Source organism: Talpa occidentalis, unplaced genomic scaffold (assembly GCF_014898055.3).
Source record: "Talpa occidentalis isolate TD23 unplaced genomic scaffold, MPIMG_talOcc4v2.1 talOcc4.15, whole genome shotgun sequence".
NCBI classification, from domain to species: domain Eukaryota; kingdom Metazoa; phylum Chordata; class Mammalia; order Eulipotyphla; family Talpidae; genus Talpa; species Talpa occidentalis.
The window spans coordinates 36,504,458-36,522,244 of NW_023601543.1; the positions used below are offsets into that span (position 1 = coordinate 36,504,458).

General features: G+C 33.1%; 1 protein-coding gene and 1 non-coding gene across 2 annotated transcripts in view; both read right to left on the reverse strand.

Moving 5' to 3' along the window:
• The window catches only part of LOC119245581 (protein diaphanous homolog 2), a 711,837-nt gene that overhangs the window by 243,953 nt on the left and 450,097 nt on the right, over positions 1–17,787 (reverse strand). The window contains exons 13-15 of the mRNA XM_054695882.1: positions 15,697–15,801; positions 11,204–11,515; positions 9,320–9,434 (exon numbers count right to left, since the gene is read on the reverse strand). Of these exons, the coding sequence (XP_054551857.1) occupies positions 9,320–9,434; positions 11,204–11,515; positions 15,697–15,801 (532 nt within the window). The remainder of the gene's footprint in view (positions 1–9,319; positions 9,435–11,203; positions 11,516–15,696; positions 15,802–17,787) is intronic.
• On the reverse strand, positions 12,056–12,157 carry LOC119246814 (U6 spliceosomal RNA). Its single transcript, XR_005125568.1, has one exon. It is a non-coding gene; the product is annotated as a U6 spliceosomal RNA (small nuclear RNA).

The following is a 17,787-nucleotide window of genomic DNA, read 5'->3' on the forward strand; positions in this document are numbered from 1 at the left end:
TACATTTATATAAACCTTGTACAGGTGTATGTATATATATTTGTGGGTGCATATATTTAGAAAGCAGTATCAGCTTAGAACGTTTAGCCATTAATGTAATAGTGAAATAAACTTGAAAAACACCTTGTAGCAATTCCTTATGAAAGAATTCTGAAAGGCTTAAAAAAAAGAATTTTGAAAGGCTTTCTATAGAGGAGATTCAATAGAAGAGACCTTTATTAAAGAATTAGTACACAATTGAAGGGGTTAAAATAAGAACAGCAAATACTGTTGCAGTTTTTCACGTCCTTCCCAAATTGCAAATGTTGTCTTCAATATTTGTTTCCAGAAAAAAATGCACTTAGATGCCAAGAATGAACGATGCTGTACAGACTCAGAAGCAACTCAGACGGAAATGTGGATAGTCTGTATATTCTCCCACAGCAAGCATGTATCACTGAACCATACTCACTTGCTTCCCTGCTGTCACACCAATTTTAGCTTCCAGATAAACCCCACACCAGGCAGGGCATGTATGAGGCTGGATATTTGAATGGGATTACACTTCTATGATATATATTTCATAAATATATAAAAGGAACCTGTGTTATCAGTTATGTAACTGATACCATGAGAATGAACTGCAGCTTAGTAGGTTGCATAGTAATTAAAAGCATTAGTTTAAAACTCAGTTTTGCTATCTACTACCTCGGTGACTTTTAGGCACCTCATTTAATTTTCTTTTTTTAAAAAAACCTATTCATTTATGGAAGAAACCGGGATAAGGCCAAAGGTGTGGGGGGTGAGAGGACTCACCAGAGACAGAGTGGGAACAGAGCAGGTGGATTGACTGAAACACACTGCTGAGGGGAGAAGCAGGTGAGTCAGGAGAGGTCTGCTGTGCCATGTGGGTAGCTCCCTGGCTAGGGATCAAACTCATGCTGCATTAGCTGCAGATAGCTTCACAGGTTGCACCTTAACCCCTTGCACCACCAGGGAGGCCCACCTCATTTAATTTTCTTGTGACTCAGTTATCTCATATATAGAATTGGAGATAATAACACCTCACAGGTTACTTTCATGAGAATTAATTAAATGATTTAATATTTGTGAAATGTTCAAAAGAATATGTAGAATATAGCAAATGCTTTAGGGGTCAATTCTTTTCTGTTTATGTAGCCATTGTCCTGATAGAGTAACACTGAATTTCCAGTTCATATGTACATTACTGACTGTCAACTCCAGAGGAAGAATGTACACTATCCTCAGCAACCAGCCAACAGAATGCTCCCAGACCAAACTGAACCTAGCACAGTTCATAAATGAATTTATTATATATGTGTGTATGTATATATGTGTGTGTATTATATATATATATATACGTGTGTGTATTATATATATATATATATATATATTATATATATATGTATGTATCTGCAACCCTAACCACATCAATCCTGGGATATCTGTTGGACCTCTTGCTGTTGTCGCGAGAGGAAAAATAGAGATGAGGAAATTAAGACAATCTATAAAAAGAGATTCTTGCAATTAGCAACCAAATAAGGCAAGTCCACTGTAATTCTTAGAACCATGAAAGAATTCAATAGTAGATACAGGATTTTCTGCACATAAGAAAATTAAGGCACGATGGGCTTCCCCGGTGGCGCAGCAATTGAGCGCTGGATTGCGAATCTGCCTGCAGCCTCTGCAGCGCAGGTTCTATCCCCAGCTGCTCCCCGGCCACCGGAATTGGGTCCCACATGGCGCGCAGACCTCTCCTCTCACACTCCCCGCTTCTGACTGTACCCAGTGCTTGTATAAATTAATTAAATAAATAAATAAATAAATAAATAAATACATCTTTAAAAAAAAAAGAAAATTAAGGCATAAGAGAAGAACTGTTACAGGACAACCCAAAGTTAAATGGGTGGGCCTGACTGAGGGTTCTCATCTGCATGCTTAAAAGGGACTTATAATGAGACTCAAGCGCAGATATGCACAAAAAGGTTAATAAAGTGCTTATTTACAAAAGGAGGAAAATAAACATAGGAATAACTCAGGAAGAAAGAGGGAGAGATAAATTGGTATATGTGAATTCTCTCACCCTCCCGCGCTTCTGACTGTACCCAGTGCATGTATAAACAAGCAAGCAAACAAATAAATAAAATAAAACATGCCTCTATTAAAAAAAAAAAAAGAAAAAAAAGAAAAGCATGACCTGTGGATTGCTATAATGTATCTATCCCCATGTCCTTTGCTCATAGACTAAGCATAGCAAAGTAGGATCATCTTGCTTGAGCTTGATTTCCAGCTCTGCTTTGATCATCTGCAAAATGGCTATACTAATAGTATCTACAGAATAGGATAGATGCCAAAATTAAATGATACAATCCATACAAACCACTCAACAAAGTTTCTGATATATAGTAAGTGCACAAAAGCATTAACATGTGTAACTGTTAAAAATATTAGATTTTTTTTTGAGTCTGTGATATATATTTCTCTCACAAAACTATTGATATTTTTTCTACTTTACTGATCATTATTTTACTTTATAGATTCAATTTATATATTCTTTTTTTAAAGGTTTATCCAGCCATGCATACACAAACTGGGGTACAGGCCAAAGGCACAGGGTGTGAGAGGATTCACCAGAGAAAGAGTGGGGAACAGAACAGGAGGGTTGACCAAAATACGCTGCTAAGAGAAGCTGTGGGCAAGACAGGAGAGGTCTACCGTGACATTTGGGTAGCTCCCTAGCCAGGGATTGAACTCCCGCTGCAGCGGACAGCTTCACAGTGCTGTATCCCAACCCCTTGCGCCACCAGGGAGGCCCTCAATTTATATGTTCTATCAAATAGAATCAACAATAAGAAATCAAATGGTTTCCTTGGGGTCAAACAATAAATTAGGATATAGATGTTTATGTGAGCACACTGACATTCTATTTATTTATGCGAATCAACAATAAATGATAACTTACTGACTTAATCAACCATAGTCCACTGTTGAAGTAAAAATCTGAATGTCACATTTGAAAATTTAACAAAAATTTAACAAAAAATGTATGAAAAATATATTAATAAATATTATTAAAGACCTCCCTGGTGGTGTGAGGGGTTAAGTCTCAGCACTATGAAGCAATCCACAGCCACTGCAGCATGAGTTCAATCCCCTGAAAGGGAGCTGACCCACAAGGCACAGCAGACTTCTCCTGCCATGCCTGCTGCTCCCCTCAGCAGTGTATTTCAGTCAATCTGCCTGTTCTGCTGCCCACTCTGTCTCTGGTGAATCCTTTTACCCCCCTGTACCTCTGGTCTATACCCCAGCTCTTGTATGCATAAATAAAAATAAATAAATCTTTAAAAATATTAAGTAAATATTATTAAAGTTAAATCACCTTACAAATATTTATAATAATAGATATAAAGTAAATTGTGAGTAAGTATGCTAGATTGTTACTATTATGATTGACATTATAAGTTGTTATTAGTAGTTATGGTGTCAGTAGAAGCCGAAATGTCATTACAACATCACCAGTGTGTAAATATAGAGACATTTTGAAGTCTACTCACTAAGAAACCTGAACATACTCTGTCTCAACTTCAATTAGTGATTCAAAATTTAGCAATGGTATATATCTCTGGTTCACAAAGTCTTTGTTCCCTCTTCTACACAGAGGTAATTAGTCAATTCTAGAAAATGTCAATTGGAAATCAATGTATATGTCATAAATTAAAACACATGTACTGTTCATAATAAAAAAGTTTGGGTTAACTAATTTATAGAAGTGCAAAGAAGTTATATATAATAAGTTGATGAAATTATATACAAGTATATATGTTTGTTTGTTTTCTGTGTGAAAGAATTAAGCCTTCTCAGTTTGTTCCCCTATGCATCTACACTATAGAACAAGGGTGTTGTATCATAAGATGACAAATTATTAGTTAGGACACCAGGTCACTCAGGTCACTTTAGCATCATTTTAAGTGGGGTTTTCATTTTGAGACAGACGTTTCATTATTTTCAAGTCAGTTCCAATAATTTCTATATAATGAAGATAGAGATGAATTAGATCTTACCACTCTTTTGTTTTTTTATTCCTTCATTAAATATAACAGACTGTATTAAGCAACCAAACAAGGGCGATTGTCTTTAAAAGCAGCCAACAGATTCTAAAGCTAAAACATACACTTTAAAATTTGATAGTAGAGGAAAAGTGCTTTTACATAAATATATCTTCAAACTCAGTTCTACCATGATTTTGAATTTATATCCAATACTTCAAGCATTGTAAAATGACATATGAATTTGAAATATTAATACACCTAAATTTTCTATTATTAAAGCTAAATTGCACTGCAGAAATATATTATTAAAGAAGCTAAATTTTATTAACCTCTTATGTTTACTTCTTATATTTCCTCCAAGCAACATTAAAACCAAAGAAATTGCTTACATCTTCCATACACACTATCTTTGTTCTTTCCAGAAGCCTCTAGAGAACCCTAGAAATTCTAATTAGGATTAGCAGTTATAACATACATATTTTACTATTATTTCAATTTTAGTTAATATTAACTACCATTACTTTAATTCTTATATAATATCACTATTATCTATAATTACTATAGATTTTTTTAAGGAAAGTGACATTATTGTTATAGCCTTGTTGTTTATGTGTCCCCAAATATCATCAAATCAAAAAATAAACTAAAACTAGAATACACATACAAATCCCAACAGAACATACATAATGTATATTCAAAGTACTAACAGGGTCTTCTCAGCCTCCTCTGAACTCTATATACATACATATATGTAGATATATATATATATTTGTGTGTTTATACATATATATATTTCATTAATCCAGAGAACATTTTGAGATCTATTTTGATATACAGCATCATTATAGTTTGTAAGAACCAATATATCACATGGCATGGCAAGATAGGATTTGGAAACTAGTGTTTAAATTAAAACCTTACAACAATATCATAATATTTTAACTATGGTATTTGCTAACAATCAATACCCCATTGACTATGTGTAAATTTCCATCACCTGTCTACCAGAGACCTGTGCAATATTTAGCCATCAAATTATTGGGCCCCTAATGCTTAAAGAATAAAAATGTATTTATTTAGTATAAAGTTCACCTTTATCATTTGCCCCTAATTTCTAATCCAATAGGCAGTACTTTCAACAAAGTATGCACTTCACTCCTCCCATACTTTGCTGACTGGTGTTATCTGCCTAAAATGTCTTCTTTTCTTCCTCCACTAATGAAATTCTATCACCTCCGGGATCACTATTTGCCCTACTCAAAATTAACTATTTCCATCTTGTGTTCCACAATGTTTTAAAAATATGTATGCTAACATTTAGTACAGTTTGACTAAATGTTATGTGTCTCTTCTTTCCATCACTAGATGATGAGTTCCCTGGTGCAGAGACAAGAACTTACTCTTTCCCCCCTCACATTTAGCATAGTACCTTGCACATGCTGAATACTGTCTACAATTATAAATTAAATGAAGTGAGAAAACCATTTCTCCTAAAACAAAATAATTTCATTTATAATAAAAATACTAAAATAATTTGTCTAAAACTCTAAAAATTAGTAATAAAAATGGAAAGTACATTTGATAGTATTTTAATATATTAAATATCTGCACATTTAAATATTATAGATATAATAATTAGCGTATTTTAAAACTTCTTTCTATTTAGCAATCCAAAGCAACTTTAAACTCTTAAACATTCTCTAAAAACAAAGACCAGTAATGATTTATTCACTATGCATTTAGACATGAGCTCTCAAATTCCTTTTAGTAGGAGTAGTTCTCAGAGGTTTTGGAACACAGGGTCTAAGAAATTCAGAAGTAGATATTAAAGACAATGAGTGTGTTGCTCCTTCTGTTACGTAGATGAGTGAAAAGCAAAAAGCAACAGAAAGGCCAAAAAAAATGGTGCCTTGGATCTGGGAAAGCTAGGGCAGTATGTTTCCAGTCAGATGGACCCGGATCCATCTGCTGATTTCTTACTGACCCTGCCACCCATTGACCAAATTATGAATAAAAGTACTAGGTCTGACAAGAACTTCATCCATTACAGTATGATCAATCAATGGTGACTAATTGTTGGGCCTCCCCTGGTGGCTCAGGGTTGAGCACTGGGCTGCAAAGCTGCCCGCAGCCTCTGCAGCGCCGGTTCCATCCCCGGCCACAGGCGAGGGTCCCACATGGGTCCCACATGGTGCGTAGACCTCTCCTGCAGTGCCCACTGCTCCCCTCAGCAGTGTATTTTTGTCAGTCTGCCTGTTCTGCTCCCCACTCTGGCTCTGGTGATTCTCTCACCCTCCACCGCTTCTGACTGTACCCTGTGCTTGTATAAAGAAATAAATAAATCTTAAAAAAAAAGAACAAAAAAAAATAGTGACTAATTGTTACCAAAATAAATGGAAGTTTTACATCATTCAGATTTGTTGTGTTTATATTATGCACATCTGGATATGCTGTGATGCTTAAATGCTTATTTAAACGTCCCTTCAAAGATACATCTTAGTAAAACTAATGGAGCTGAAAGGTGTCCCTGTCCTGATTTTTACTCAAATGTTCAAAATTGGTAAAGTAAAAATAGTAGTAAGTAGCACAAGAAAACTTAGATAATTTTCAGAGTCAAGAGGAATGAAAGCACAGTATGTTCAGCACGTGACTATATGAGAGCCTTCAAATGATTTTTTTTAGTTTTACTGTGGTTTGACTAGATTTTAGCAGCTGCAATAAGAATTGCTTCTATTGTAACTGATTGGCACTAACAAGTGCTGCTCAAAAGAGCAGGAAATTTCTTGCTGACTTAACAGTTGTATTAAGTGTCAATAACACACACATACACACACTCTCCACATGAATGAAAGGGAAGAGAATTAATATTCATTAAGTGCCTGTTAGATACCCTGTACTATGCTGGATGTTTTCAGTATCCATCTCATTTTTCACAACACTACTAGGTATACATTCATTTTATGGATGAGAAAATTCAACCTCAGGGGTTACCAATATCACAGCTGCAATGCAAATATATGGGACTTTATTTCACCTATTTGTTTTTTTTTTTTTTACCCACTATACCACACTACGTTTAGAAACTCTCTAGTGGCTTTGAAAGTTGCCTCTATGCTTCAAACTTCATTTTCTTCATTGTAAAATAAAGAGACTAGGCTTAGTCACGTCTAAACCTAACATTTTATGAAACCTATGATACTTGTGGGTCTAAAAACAAATATATCCATAAGTAGAAGTTTAACTGTTCAACACAAAGTGTGCAAAGAAACAGAGGGAGAAATTCACAGAAAAATAAATTAAAATTGCCTATAAATAAAGGAAAATCTGTTCAATTTCATTCCTAGTATAAGAAATGAAAATTATAATATCAACAATTTACCATTATCACTTTTGAGATGAGCAAAAGTGATGGGTAAACAGATACTCATATGTTTCAGGTGGCACTATAAATGGACACAGCACTATGGAAGGCGATATGGTATTTTTAATGACATGGTTTCCATTCTTTGCCTTTTCTATATAAGTATTTCCCCTGACACCTGCCACTGGAACATTCTTAACCACTCCCAGGTTAACACTGCCCAATTCAAATAAATTTTTGCTCAGATGAACTCTCAGTTTTTTTTTTTAATATTACAACTAACATGAATGCAAAAGTATTATTCACCTCAGCATTAGATGAAATAGTAAAAGACATAAAGTGATCAAATATCCATTAATTGAGGAACTGTTAAATCTGTTAAATCAAATAAATAGGTCCATACCACAGAATTCTGTCCAGTATATATAAAGAGCAAAGTAGTGGGCCTCCCTGGTAGCGCAAGGGGTTGAGCACCTCACTATGAAGCAATCCACAGCCTCTGCAGCACGAGTTCGATCCCCAGCCAGCCAGGGAGCAACCCACATGGTGAGGTAGACCTCTCCTGTGTCGCCCGCTGCTCCCCTCAGCAGTGTGTTTTGGTCAGTCTGCCTATTCTGTTCCCCACTCTGTCTCTGGTGAATCCTCTCACCACCCCCAGATCTCTGGCCTGTACCCCAGCTCTTGTATGCATAAATAAATAAATCTTTAAAACAAAAGAGCACAGTAGATAAACACAAGTTATTCTGGAATAATATCCAAATACATGAAATGAAATCAGCAGGAAGTAAAAAACAAAACATAATAAATACACATATGCTCCTGGAGGCATAAACTATTTATAGGAGGTATTAGTAAGAGTGGTTTTCTCTGGGGAAGAAGATGTAAGTTTGAGATTGAAAAGATATGTTTATCACACATCTTTTTATTTTACTATGACTAACATGATACAATTTTCCCTTTTTCAATTTAAAAAAGTGGTTATAATAAAAATGAAACTTATACAGTAATTGAAGAAATCTTTAAATGTGAATTCCACTATATACCTAATAATAATAAGAAAAAGACCTAGTGCAGGAAATATTTTAAATATCGAAATTCTCAATAATACTCTAATCACCTCAGATTTCTTTGAGTGTGGCAACTTCAATATACAAGGGAACAACAAAAAATATATAGATGGACTAAAAAGGAATAATTTTCACCTTTCTCTGAACCTTCCAAAATTCACATTCTTACATTCTTCAGCATGTTATGACAAATCAGACAAATGAATGGCAAAGATGCTAATTCCAAAAGCATGAACATATGGAAAATATCAATTTCTTGTTTATAAAAACTTATTCAGACTAAAAAAAATTCCTATGCTTAAATGAACTATCAATTCTACAATAATTTGTAAAGTATTAATGTTAAAATAAAATGCCAAAATTCAAACACCACAATGATTAAATATGAGATCGATAAATTAACTATATAATATCAACATCATGTATCAAAATCATAAGAAGTTTAGGATCTAATATAAAGAAGGCATTCTATTAGAAAATCAGAAGATATTATGTATCAGATGGTTACATTATACCAGAAAATCTACTTACAGGAAAAAGAACTATAAAATTTCCTAGAAAACGAAATTGATAGGTAAAACAAAAGAGGAAATACTAAGCACAATGGTAGCAGTATTATTATTTTATGACAATTCTGACGCACTAGAAGGATAGATTCATTAAAGAGCTAACCTTTGGTTGCTCAGTAAATATATAGTCAATATGTTTATTTATGTTTGATTCTGTCTGGTTATAACGATTATACATATACATATTACTAGAAATTTTTAGCAAAGTGCTGAATTCAGTGTATAAGAATCAGGAATTTATATTTAAATATATATATATATATATATATATACCTTTTATCTGGGTAGCAAAATTCAATGCCAATTTTGCAAAGAGATCTGGATTTTCAAATTTGTCCTCCTTAACTTTTAACCAGAAACAATTCTCAGATAATTCTTTGGGTTCAATCTGAAACAAAAATAACATAGACAAATTTCTAGATTATTACTACATACTTCATTTTTCAAAGAATTCAATTTCACCAAGATTGATTGAGAGATCCTTTTTCATCTATCTACTAAATAAAATTTAGGATCTATTAAAATGATACAAAAATAATACTTTTTAAAGAAATATTCATTGAGAAAGTCACAGAATTCTACTGGTATACAGAAAACATACATGATAACAATAGCAGATATAGCAAGTTACATTTAAAAAAATTTACTAGAAGAAATCTTAAAATAATTTAGTAAATCCCTTCCCAAACTAACAAATATGTTCTTCTTGCTCCTGAATTGGTAGAAATGGGGAAACAAAAATTTAGGAAAACAAATTCTTCATGCTTACTACTAGGTTGAAAGTCACAGCCACGACAGTAGTTGACCTTACATAATTCCTACTATGCAAACGGTACTGCTTTAAGTGTATATATTAACTCATCTAATCTAATACTTGCAGCAATCCTTTGAAGCATGGCTTATTATTATCCACTGTTAGATATTAAAGATGAGGAAACTTACCTCCCAAAATTTTAAGTGGCCCCCCATGCTAGATAATGGTGTAGATGAGTTTAAATACAGGCAGTATAGTTCCAAAGAATAGCACTTTTGAAAGCCAAGATTAAAACTGTATATTTTCCAATATACAGTAACACTTTGTGATACACAAGCACTATTACATTATATGATAAAAATTAACAAATATATCATATTTATACACACAGATAATCAGACCAACAGCTTCTGGAACTTAATAATTTGTTGGTTGGGGCTAATAAAAAGATAACTGCATTCCAAAACCATTTATAATTCATTTACTCATGAGCAAAGCATAAGTATATGATTAATTTTAATATGACTCATTCATTATTCTGGTTAATCAATTTATTATATGGACACTGTAAGATATCACTGTATTTATGATCTTGAATGAGTCATTTCCCCAAATGGTGGTCTGGGAAATTACACATTCATTAGAAGATTATTTCATAGTGAATTTGTCAATCTGAGTAATAATTTTTGAGACATATTGCATGATAATAAAGCAAAAACAAAATTCAAAGAAAATATGTTCATATATCAAAAATATAACTAGATTATATCACTATGAACATTATTACCTATTTATTCTATACTATCTGAAAATTTAAAACTAAATAATTCAAATCGACAGATGAATAGAAAGCAAACTGATATACATATATCTCATATATATATATATATATATATATGCATATGCCTTTCAGTTTACAATTCACCATGAGAACAATATAATTTTTTTAACCAAATGGTAAATAAAGTCTGGGAAATCCCTTTTATTAGAAAAATAAAAATAAAACAAACACAAAAATAGTCTCTAAGAACATAATTAACTAAGGTTACAAGGTTCAATAATAAAAACAATATATATAACTCTTCGTACTTAAAGCAAAAAATGGTCAAAGAATCAAAATTATTTTTCATTTGGAGATATATTTTGAATATCATTCTCTAACATGACTGTCACTTTGATTTTCCTTCTGCCTTATATATTAATTTTAATTTATCCATGGAGTTTTCAGTTATACAGGTACTAGAGTGAAGGATGATTGTAACATGATGAGCTCAAAGGTAAACAAAGAGTCAGCAGTAATATTCTCAGACATTATATAATACTTGTATATAACGATGCAATTATTCACATATTAATAATCAACTTGTATAGGGAAAAACAAAAAGCTCTTATCATAGTACTACCTTTGACCAATTGATTCTCTTCATAGAAACTTCAGGTTTGTATATTTTTTTCTGCTTCATTCCATAAGGCAGATCAAGAGTTACTCCTGGGGGAGGAGGGATACCTCCAAGGGCAGGTGGTGGAGGAGGTCCCCCAAACAAAGGTGGTGGTGGTGGTGGTATAGTTCCAGGTAAGGGAGGTGGAGGAGGAGGAGGACAAGCTCCTCCAGGTAGGGGTGGAGGTGGTGGAGGTGGTGGTGGGGATGGCCCACCACTGGGCATTGAAGATGGTGAAGGGCCTGGAACTCCCGATGAACTTGACAGTCCATGTGCCTGAAATATAAAATCCAACATTTAAACATGTAAAATAAAACATAGCAGAAAAGAAAACTTAGAAGACATTTGTGGTAGTTTGCTTGATATTACATATAATTTAATTTAGCAACACTTAAGGGCTAAACAGTACATAAGAGATGTATCAATAAATGTTATAAACTCTGGACAACAACTACATCTGTTCACATTCTAATGCTAGGAGAGTTGCCATTCTCACATATTTTATGAAATACTCCTCCAAAATAATGAAAGATTAACTTTCATTAATGTATGCAAAGTAAGAGTACTATATGGCTTTGACCTATTAAAAAAGTTGGCATGAATATGAAATAATTAAAAAGTAAACATAGATTTGATTTCCTTGGGGGCCAATTAGCTTTACAAGGAATCTGTCTCTTAGCACCAGTTAATTTAGCTGCATTCTAACACCAAGAATTAATACTAAGTAACATCAGTTTGCATAATAATACAAGTTTATTGATGTTTTTACATCTACTATTTTTTATTATATCCTTATAATGTAAATAGGGCATTTAAAAAAATATGGAATGCATCATGAATTTGCATGTCATCATTGCACAGGGATCATGCCAGTCTCTGTACCTTCCATTTCTGTATATGTGCTGACAAAGAGAGTACTAAATACGGTCTTTTTATCCCACATGTACCTCACTGTTTATAAAGGAAGTAACTATAACTACAAAAAGCTTAAATTACTAATCAAAAGTTACATAGTTTGAAATGTGATTAAGACTTGAATGTGGTTCCTACATTTACAACCTAACATAGTCCTCTTTTCATTAGTGCAGATTATCTCCTCATGACTAGGTGTCATTTGTGATGATAGAAATTAACTCATGTACTGGTATGAAGAGGAAAGGATAATTTATTTCCACCACTAGAAACTAGCTTCTTTCTCATTCTCTGAGGATTATGAATTACAGATGAAGGAAAACACTGCATTCCAAATTATCTGTTTTGTTGATGATTGATCTGTACCTGTTTCTTTAAACCAATACTCACCAAAATGGTTCAGTTTCTGAAACAATTCATAAAAAACTGAAGTTGTTTACTATAAACATTACAAAGTAACTCCTCTCAATATGTTGTAATTAAAATATAGCATTATATTAACTATGAAATATGGCATTATATTAAACTTGAAATGAAAGGTTTGAAATTATTTTTTTTGTACAGTATTATTTTTATTTGGGGAGAAAAACTTCATCTCTTTATTAATATGAATTTCCTATTTGTATTATTTAATCATCCTAAGTAATTTAGAAAGCTATAGATAAGTAAGTTGAAGGGTATTTTTGAAACAATCAGTGTAAAGTATTAATAAGAATATTAAACATTAGGGCCTCCCTGGTGGTGCAAGTGGTTAAGACACAACCTATGAAGCTGTCTGCAGCCACTGCAGCATGAATTCGACCCCTGGCCAGGGAGCTAACTACATGGCACAGCAGACCTCTCCTGACTCACCTGCTGCTCCCCTCAGCAGTGTATTTCAGTCAATCTGCCTGTTCCGCTCCCCACTCTGTCTATGGTGAATCCTCTCACCCCCACACCTCTGGCCTGTACCCCAGTTCTTGTATGCATAAATAAATAGTTCTTTTTTTAAAAGAATATTAAAAACTATCATAATTAATAGGCTCATGGAAATATTCCTTAGATTTGATGTGTATTGTTCAAATATTTCATTCACATATATGAATGTTTATATGAATGTATATACACATATACAACACAAATATTTATATATTTGACAAATGACAAGTCTCTCCTGAGATTAGGAAGAATTATAGAATTAAAAATATGCATACTTCTTTTAATGTATTTCAGAGGAGCAAAATTATAAAAAACAGTCTGATTTCAATCTCTTGATTGATATCAAATATATTTTAGGAAATATTAAAATAATTTTTGGAAAGGTTCAGGAAATTGATAATTTGGCCAACAAATTTTATATATAAATGGATTTGCTGAATAATTCAAAACGTAAAATGCTATTTCTTAAAAATGCCGAAAGTTTTTAAAAATTAAATCACATCAGTCCTTTTCTTCCTTCCCATAAAAAGTTAGGAATGAACAATTACATTTGGCTATAAAAATTTATTAAGAATTGAATACGGTAAATTAATAATAATTTAATGTTTGATACTAGAAAGTGGTGTGTGACTCTGTACTTTTACAGATCAGTTAATTTAATAATAATAAACAGCTACTCTTAATTGGTAAGGCCCTGTGACGGATTCAGTGTGGATTTGAATAAAACACTGGCCTCAAGGCACTTATTCTCTAATGGAAGAAATAAAGCAGGCACACATATATCATATGCATGGTCTACAAAAATGACAGAGCAATTACTTCATGGAGTTTTGGTGAAGCTTTCCAAAGATCTTTTTTTTTTCCCCCAAAGATTTTTTTTTTAAAGATTTATTCATACAAGAACTGGCGTGTAGATCAGAGGTAGGGGTGGTGGTGAGAAGATTCTCCAGAGACATAGTACGGAGCAGAACAGGGAGATCTATTGAAATACACTACTGAGTGGAGCAGCGGGCTAGACAGGAAAGGTCTGTTGTGCCATGTGGGTTAGCTCCCTAGCCAGAGATTGAACTCATGCTGCAGTGGCTGGCAATAATCTGATAATCTGATTTCTAACAGAGAGTAGTATGTCAGCATTTCTCAACTAAGTTCAATGAAATTTTATTTCATTTTCCAGGAGATTTTAGTACATTGTCTGAGATAGAGAGTTCTGTAGGTAAATGAGTATGGAAAAACTGTATGAAAAATAGTTAAATGGGTTTCTTCAATGTAGGACATTTCTGAATCTTCAGTATGGTTAATGAGTATAAGGTATATTTTTCTTATGAAAATCCTGTTAGTAGCTCTATGGAGATGGTATATTTTAAATGTGAAGGGAGGAAATGTGACTTAGATGCAATAGAGGCTATAGTTATGAGAGCAGTCAGATACTAGGCTGCAAAGGGCAGATAAGGCAGCCTATGATAGAAGATCTTCGAATTCCTGGTAAGGCAATTTTTATTTAATCCTGAATGCAACAGGCAATCACTGAACATACTAAAGCCTGGAGTGACACTGATTAGGGAAGTGATTTAGGAAGATTAATTTGCCACTGACATAAAGGATATTTTGTGGAGGAAGAGTCTATAAGCAGGGAGAAAAGTTGGGAAACACTTATAACATTCCAGGCAGGAGATAACGGGACAGTGGCAAGGATGGACGTGTTGGATCGTGGGTTATGATACAATGAAAAAAAAATGTTATAGAAAGAAGTGACAAAATGTTGACAGGATTTGTCGTACAATAGGGCAGGGAAAAGCCAAAGAAAGCTCCAGCTTTACTATTAAAAAAAAGTAGGTAAATCTAAAGAAATAAGAATGGCAACCAAGTAAAGAGAGGAGATCACAAATAATGGGTTTAATTTGAATAGGCAGTAGATTATTCCCATGTAAGAATTCATCAAGAGCTAGAAAAATCAGGAGAACTGACATCTACCAAAAGGTGATTTTTATATTTATAATAAGATACTGAATGGCATATTAAAGTAAGGACTTATAGAGAAAAGAGCAGAGAACTGATCATTAGGGAATGTCACCATTTGTGGGGGGAGAAAATATAAAGAGAAACTGAATTCACAAAGATATCAAAAAGGAGGTCAGGTGACACAAAAGAAAGATTTAGTGAAAAGAAAGTATCAAATATTATAGATAAATGAAACAGGCTACAGGTAGGAAAAGGTCACTACATCGGGTATTTGGGACTTCTTTGGTGACTTGAAGGCATTTTTCAGTAGACTAATGGAAACAGAACTAGTCAATCAACAAATACATACTGGGCATCTACCATGTCTAAGAAATAATCTTTCATTTCATATATGCAATTAAAACATAAAATGAGTTGAGAGTACTTAATCATCTCTAAAGTTTAGTTGCCGAAATTAAGATTTTAAGTGTATATGGGAGATTTTCATCATAAGGAATGTTAAGCGGAAATGTAAAATTTATAGGCTTTGAATTTATGGTTAGTCAACTAAAATGTGAAACTACAAAAAAATCCTGCCTTTGGTCACATTTTTCCTTCTATCTTAGAGAAAATTTTCTAACACTGAATTCTCTATGACATGACATGCAATTTATATCTGGTTTCATTACCTGGGTTCGAAGTTGCTGGATCTCTGTTTCAAGCTCTTTGATTTTTTCTTCTCTTTTTTGAAGCTCAGCTTGAGCTTCCTGTCGAGCTGTGAATTCTTCATCAAACTGCAATGATCACCATCATAAATGCACAGTTAATAACAGTTTTGAGAAAGCTTTAAACATTATAAGTTAAATAAGTGGAGTATCTTTTACTTTATTGAATACCCAGATCACTCAGAAAATCAGTTCTTGATTATAACAATCAAGTACCCTTGTGGGGGTAGGGTAGGGCTTGTAGTAGTGGTAGTAAAGAAAAAATATGCCCAAGCTAGACAAACCCATTTTGATTTCTGGAAAAAAAATAAAGAGGGGCTTTGAACACCCTCTTATATATAATGGATATTTTTTTTTGTTTTGTTATTGAACGTGAGGCTTTAGAATTAATGGTGCTTGTGTTTTACTGTCTGAGCTCATACTTTCAAGTTTATTGAATTAGGAAATAAAACCTAAAAATTAGCCATCAAGCAGTTCAACTTAATTATATTTAATATTGAAATCATAAAAGATTGCACTCTTAGAACACTTAAGTAGATGTACATTAATATAAATTAGAATATTTCTTTACAAAATTGTCTAACATCAAAAAAGTTGTGCTCCACAAATTCTGATAGTAGGATTACATATGCTATAATGTCATCCTCCTTCAGATGGTTAACCAAAACACTTGTATAAAATGTTACAAGAGGGGAAATGAGAAGTTAAATTGTGGTGTACAAAACCAAAGATACCATCTGAATGGTGAATATTCATTGACTTCATTCAGCACTCAACTCAGTCAGGACTCTACACAGGCTTATACAACCCTGAATACTCAGCATGAAGAGTGCTTATGTCCAGCAATGGAACATTTGATTTGTCCTTTATTGCCAAAGTCACTTCCAATAATATCAGAAATCTACACATTATTCCAACAATGTTATTTCTGTTTATAAGAAATATTGTCTTACTATCTATAAATGGCTTTGGCGTTTATGAAACAATAAAAATGTATGTTTAATATCAATAAATATTTATTCTTATATAGATCTGACCTTTGGGAATTATGAAACGCCATTCACATCCAAGTTTGAAAAAACTAGGAAAGCAAATTAGATAGTAATAGTCTTTGGAGAAATCCTGAAATACTGCTAAATTTTTTTTTTATTCATCTCTACTTGACTCCCTGAAATATGTTCTTCAGAGGCTAGCAAATCTTCTCTAATATCTTTAAATTTCAAACTCACCCTAAATTTCTTCACAATCAGTAAGTGACATTGTTGCCAAGGTCACTGAAAAGATGGAGGTCTTCCAGTGTGAGCTTTTCCAAATTTATTACTACTATCCATGTTAAATTTCTATGAAACTATACTTCCAGCCTCTTTCCCAAAGTTAGCTTCTCTTACATGTTTCTCAAGCATCATATGTACAAAAACACACACTACAAATTTTCCTCTACACATGGTTTATTAATACATTGGAAGAGAGGCACATATTTCAACTTGTAAGCTAAATGATTTTAATCTATAAATACACAGAATAAAAAACACAGAAACCTGATTTATGTGAGCTAGAAGCCTTCTTATAAGTCACTAAGATTATCCTCTTCTTTTACTGATGAAGAATCTAAGATCCAAGGAGAGTAAGCAGCTTACTTAAAGTCACAGCTAATTAATGGGAGAGATGAAATCAGATCTTAGAACTACTGCTTCTCAATATTGACCCCCCCTTTTAAATTTACTTTATAGTGCCTCTTAAAATGAACCAGAATAAGAAGACATGCAGAAACTACTGAAAAACCATATATGTTCTCATTCTAAATGCTGGTGTTGAGAATAAAGAAGGAAACACCAATTCTCTTTATTATTAAGGATTTTTCCCATAATACATGCTTAGTCAAAATTTTTCTACATAGATCATCACAATTTGCTCTAGTCTTACAGTGCCTAATCACAGTGTCATAGAAAAATTAAGGAAGTTCTAAGATTTTCAAAAGGAATTTTCAATGTAGTACTTAAAACAAGAACATTAGAAATAAAAAGGTCTATTCATCAAAAAGTGTGCATTTTCTTT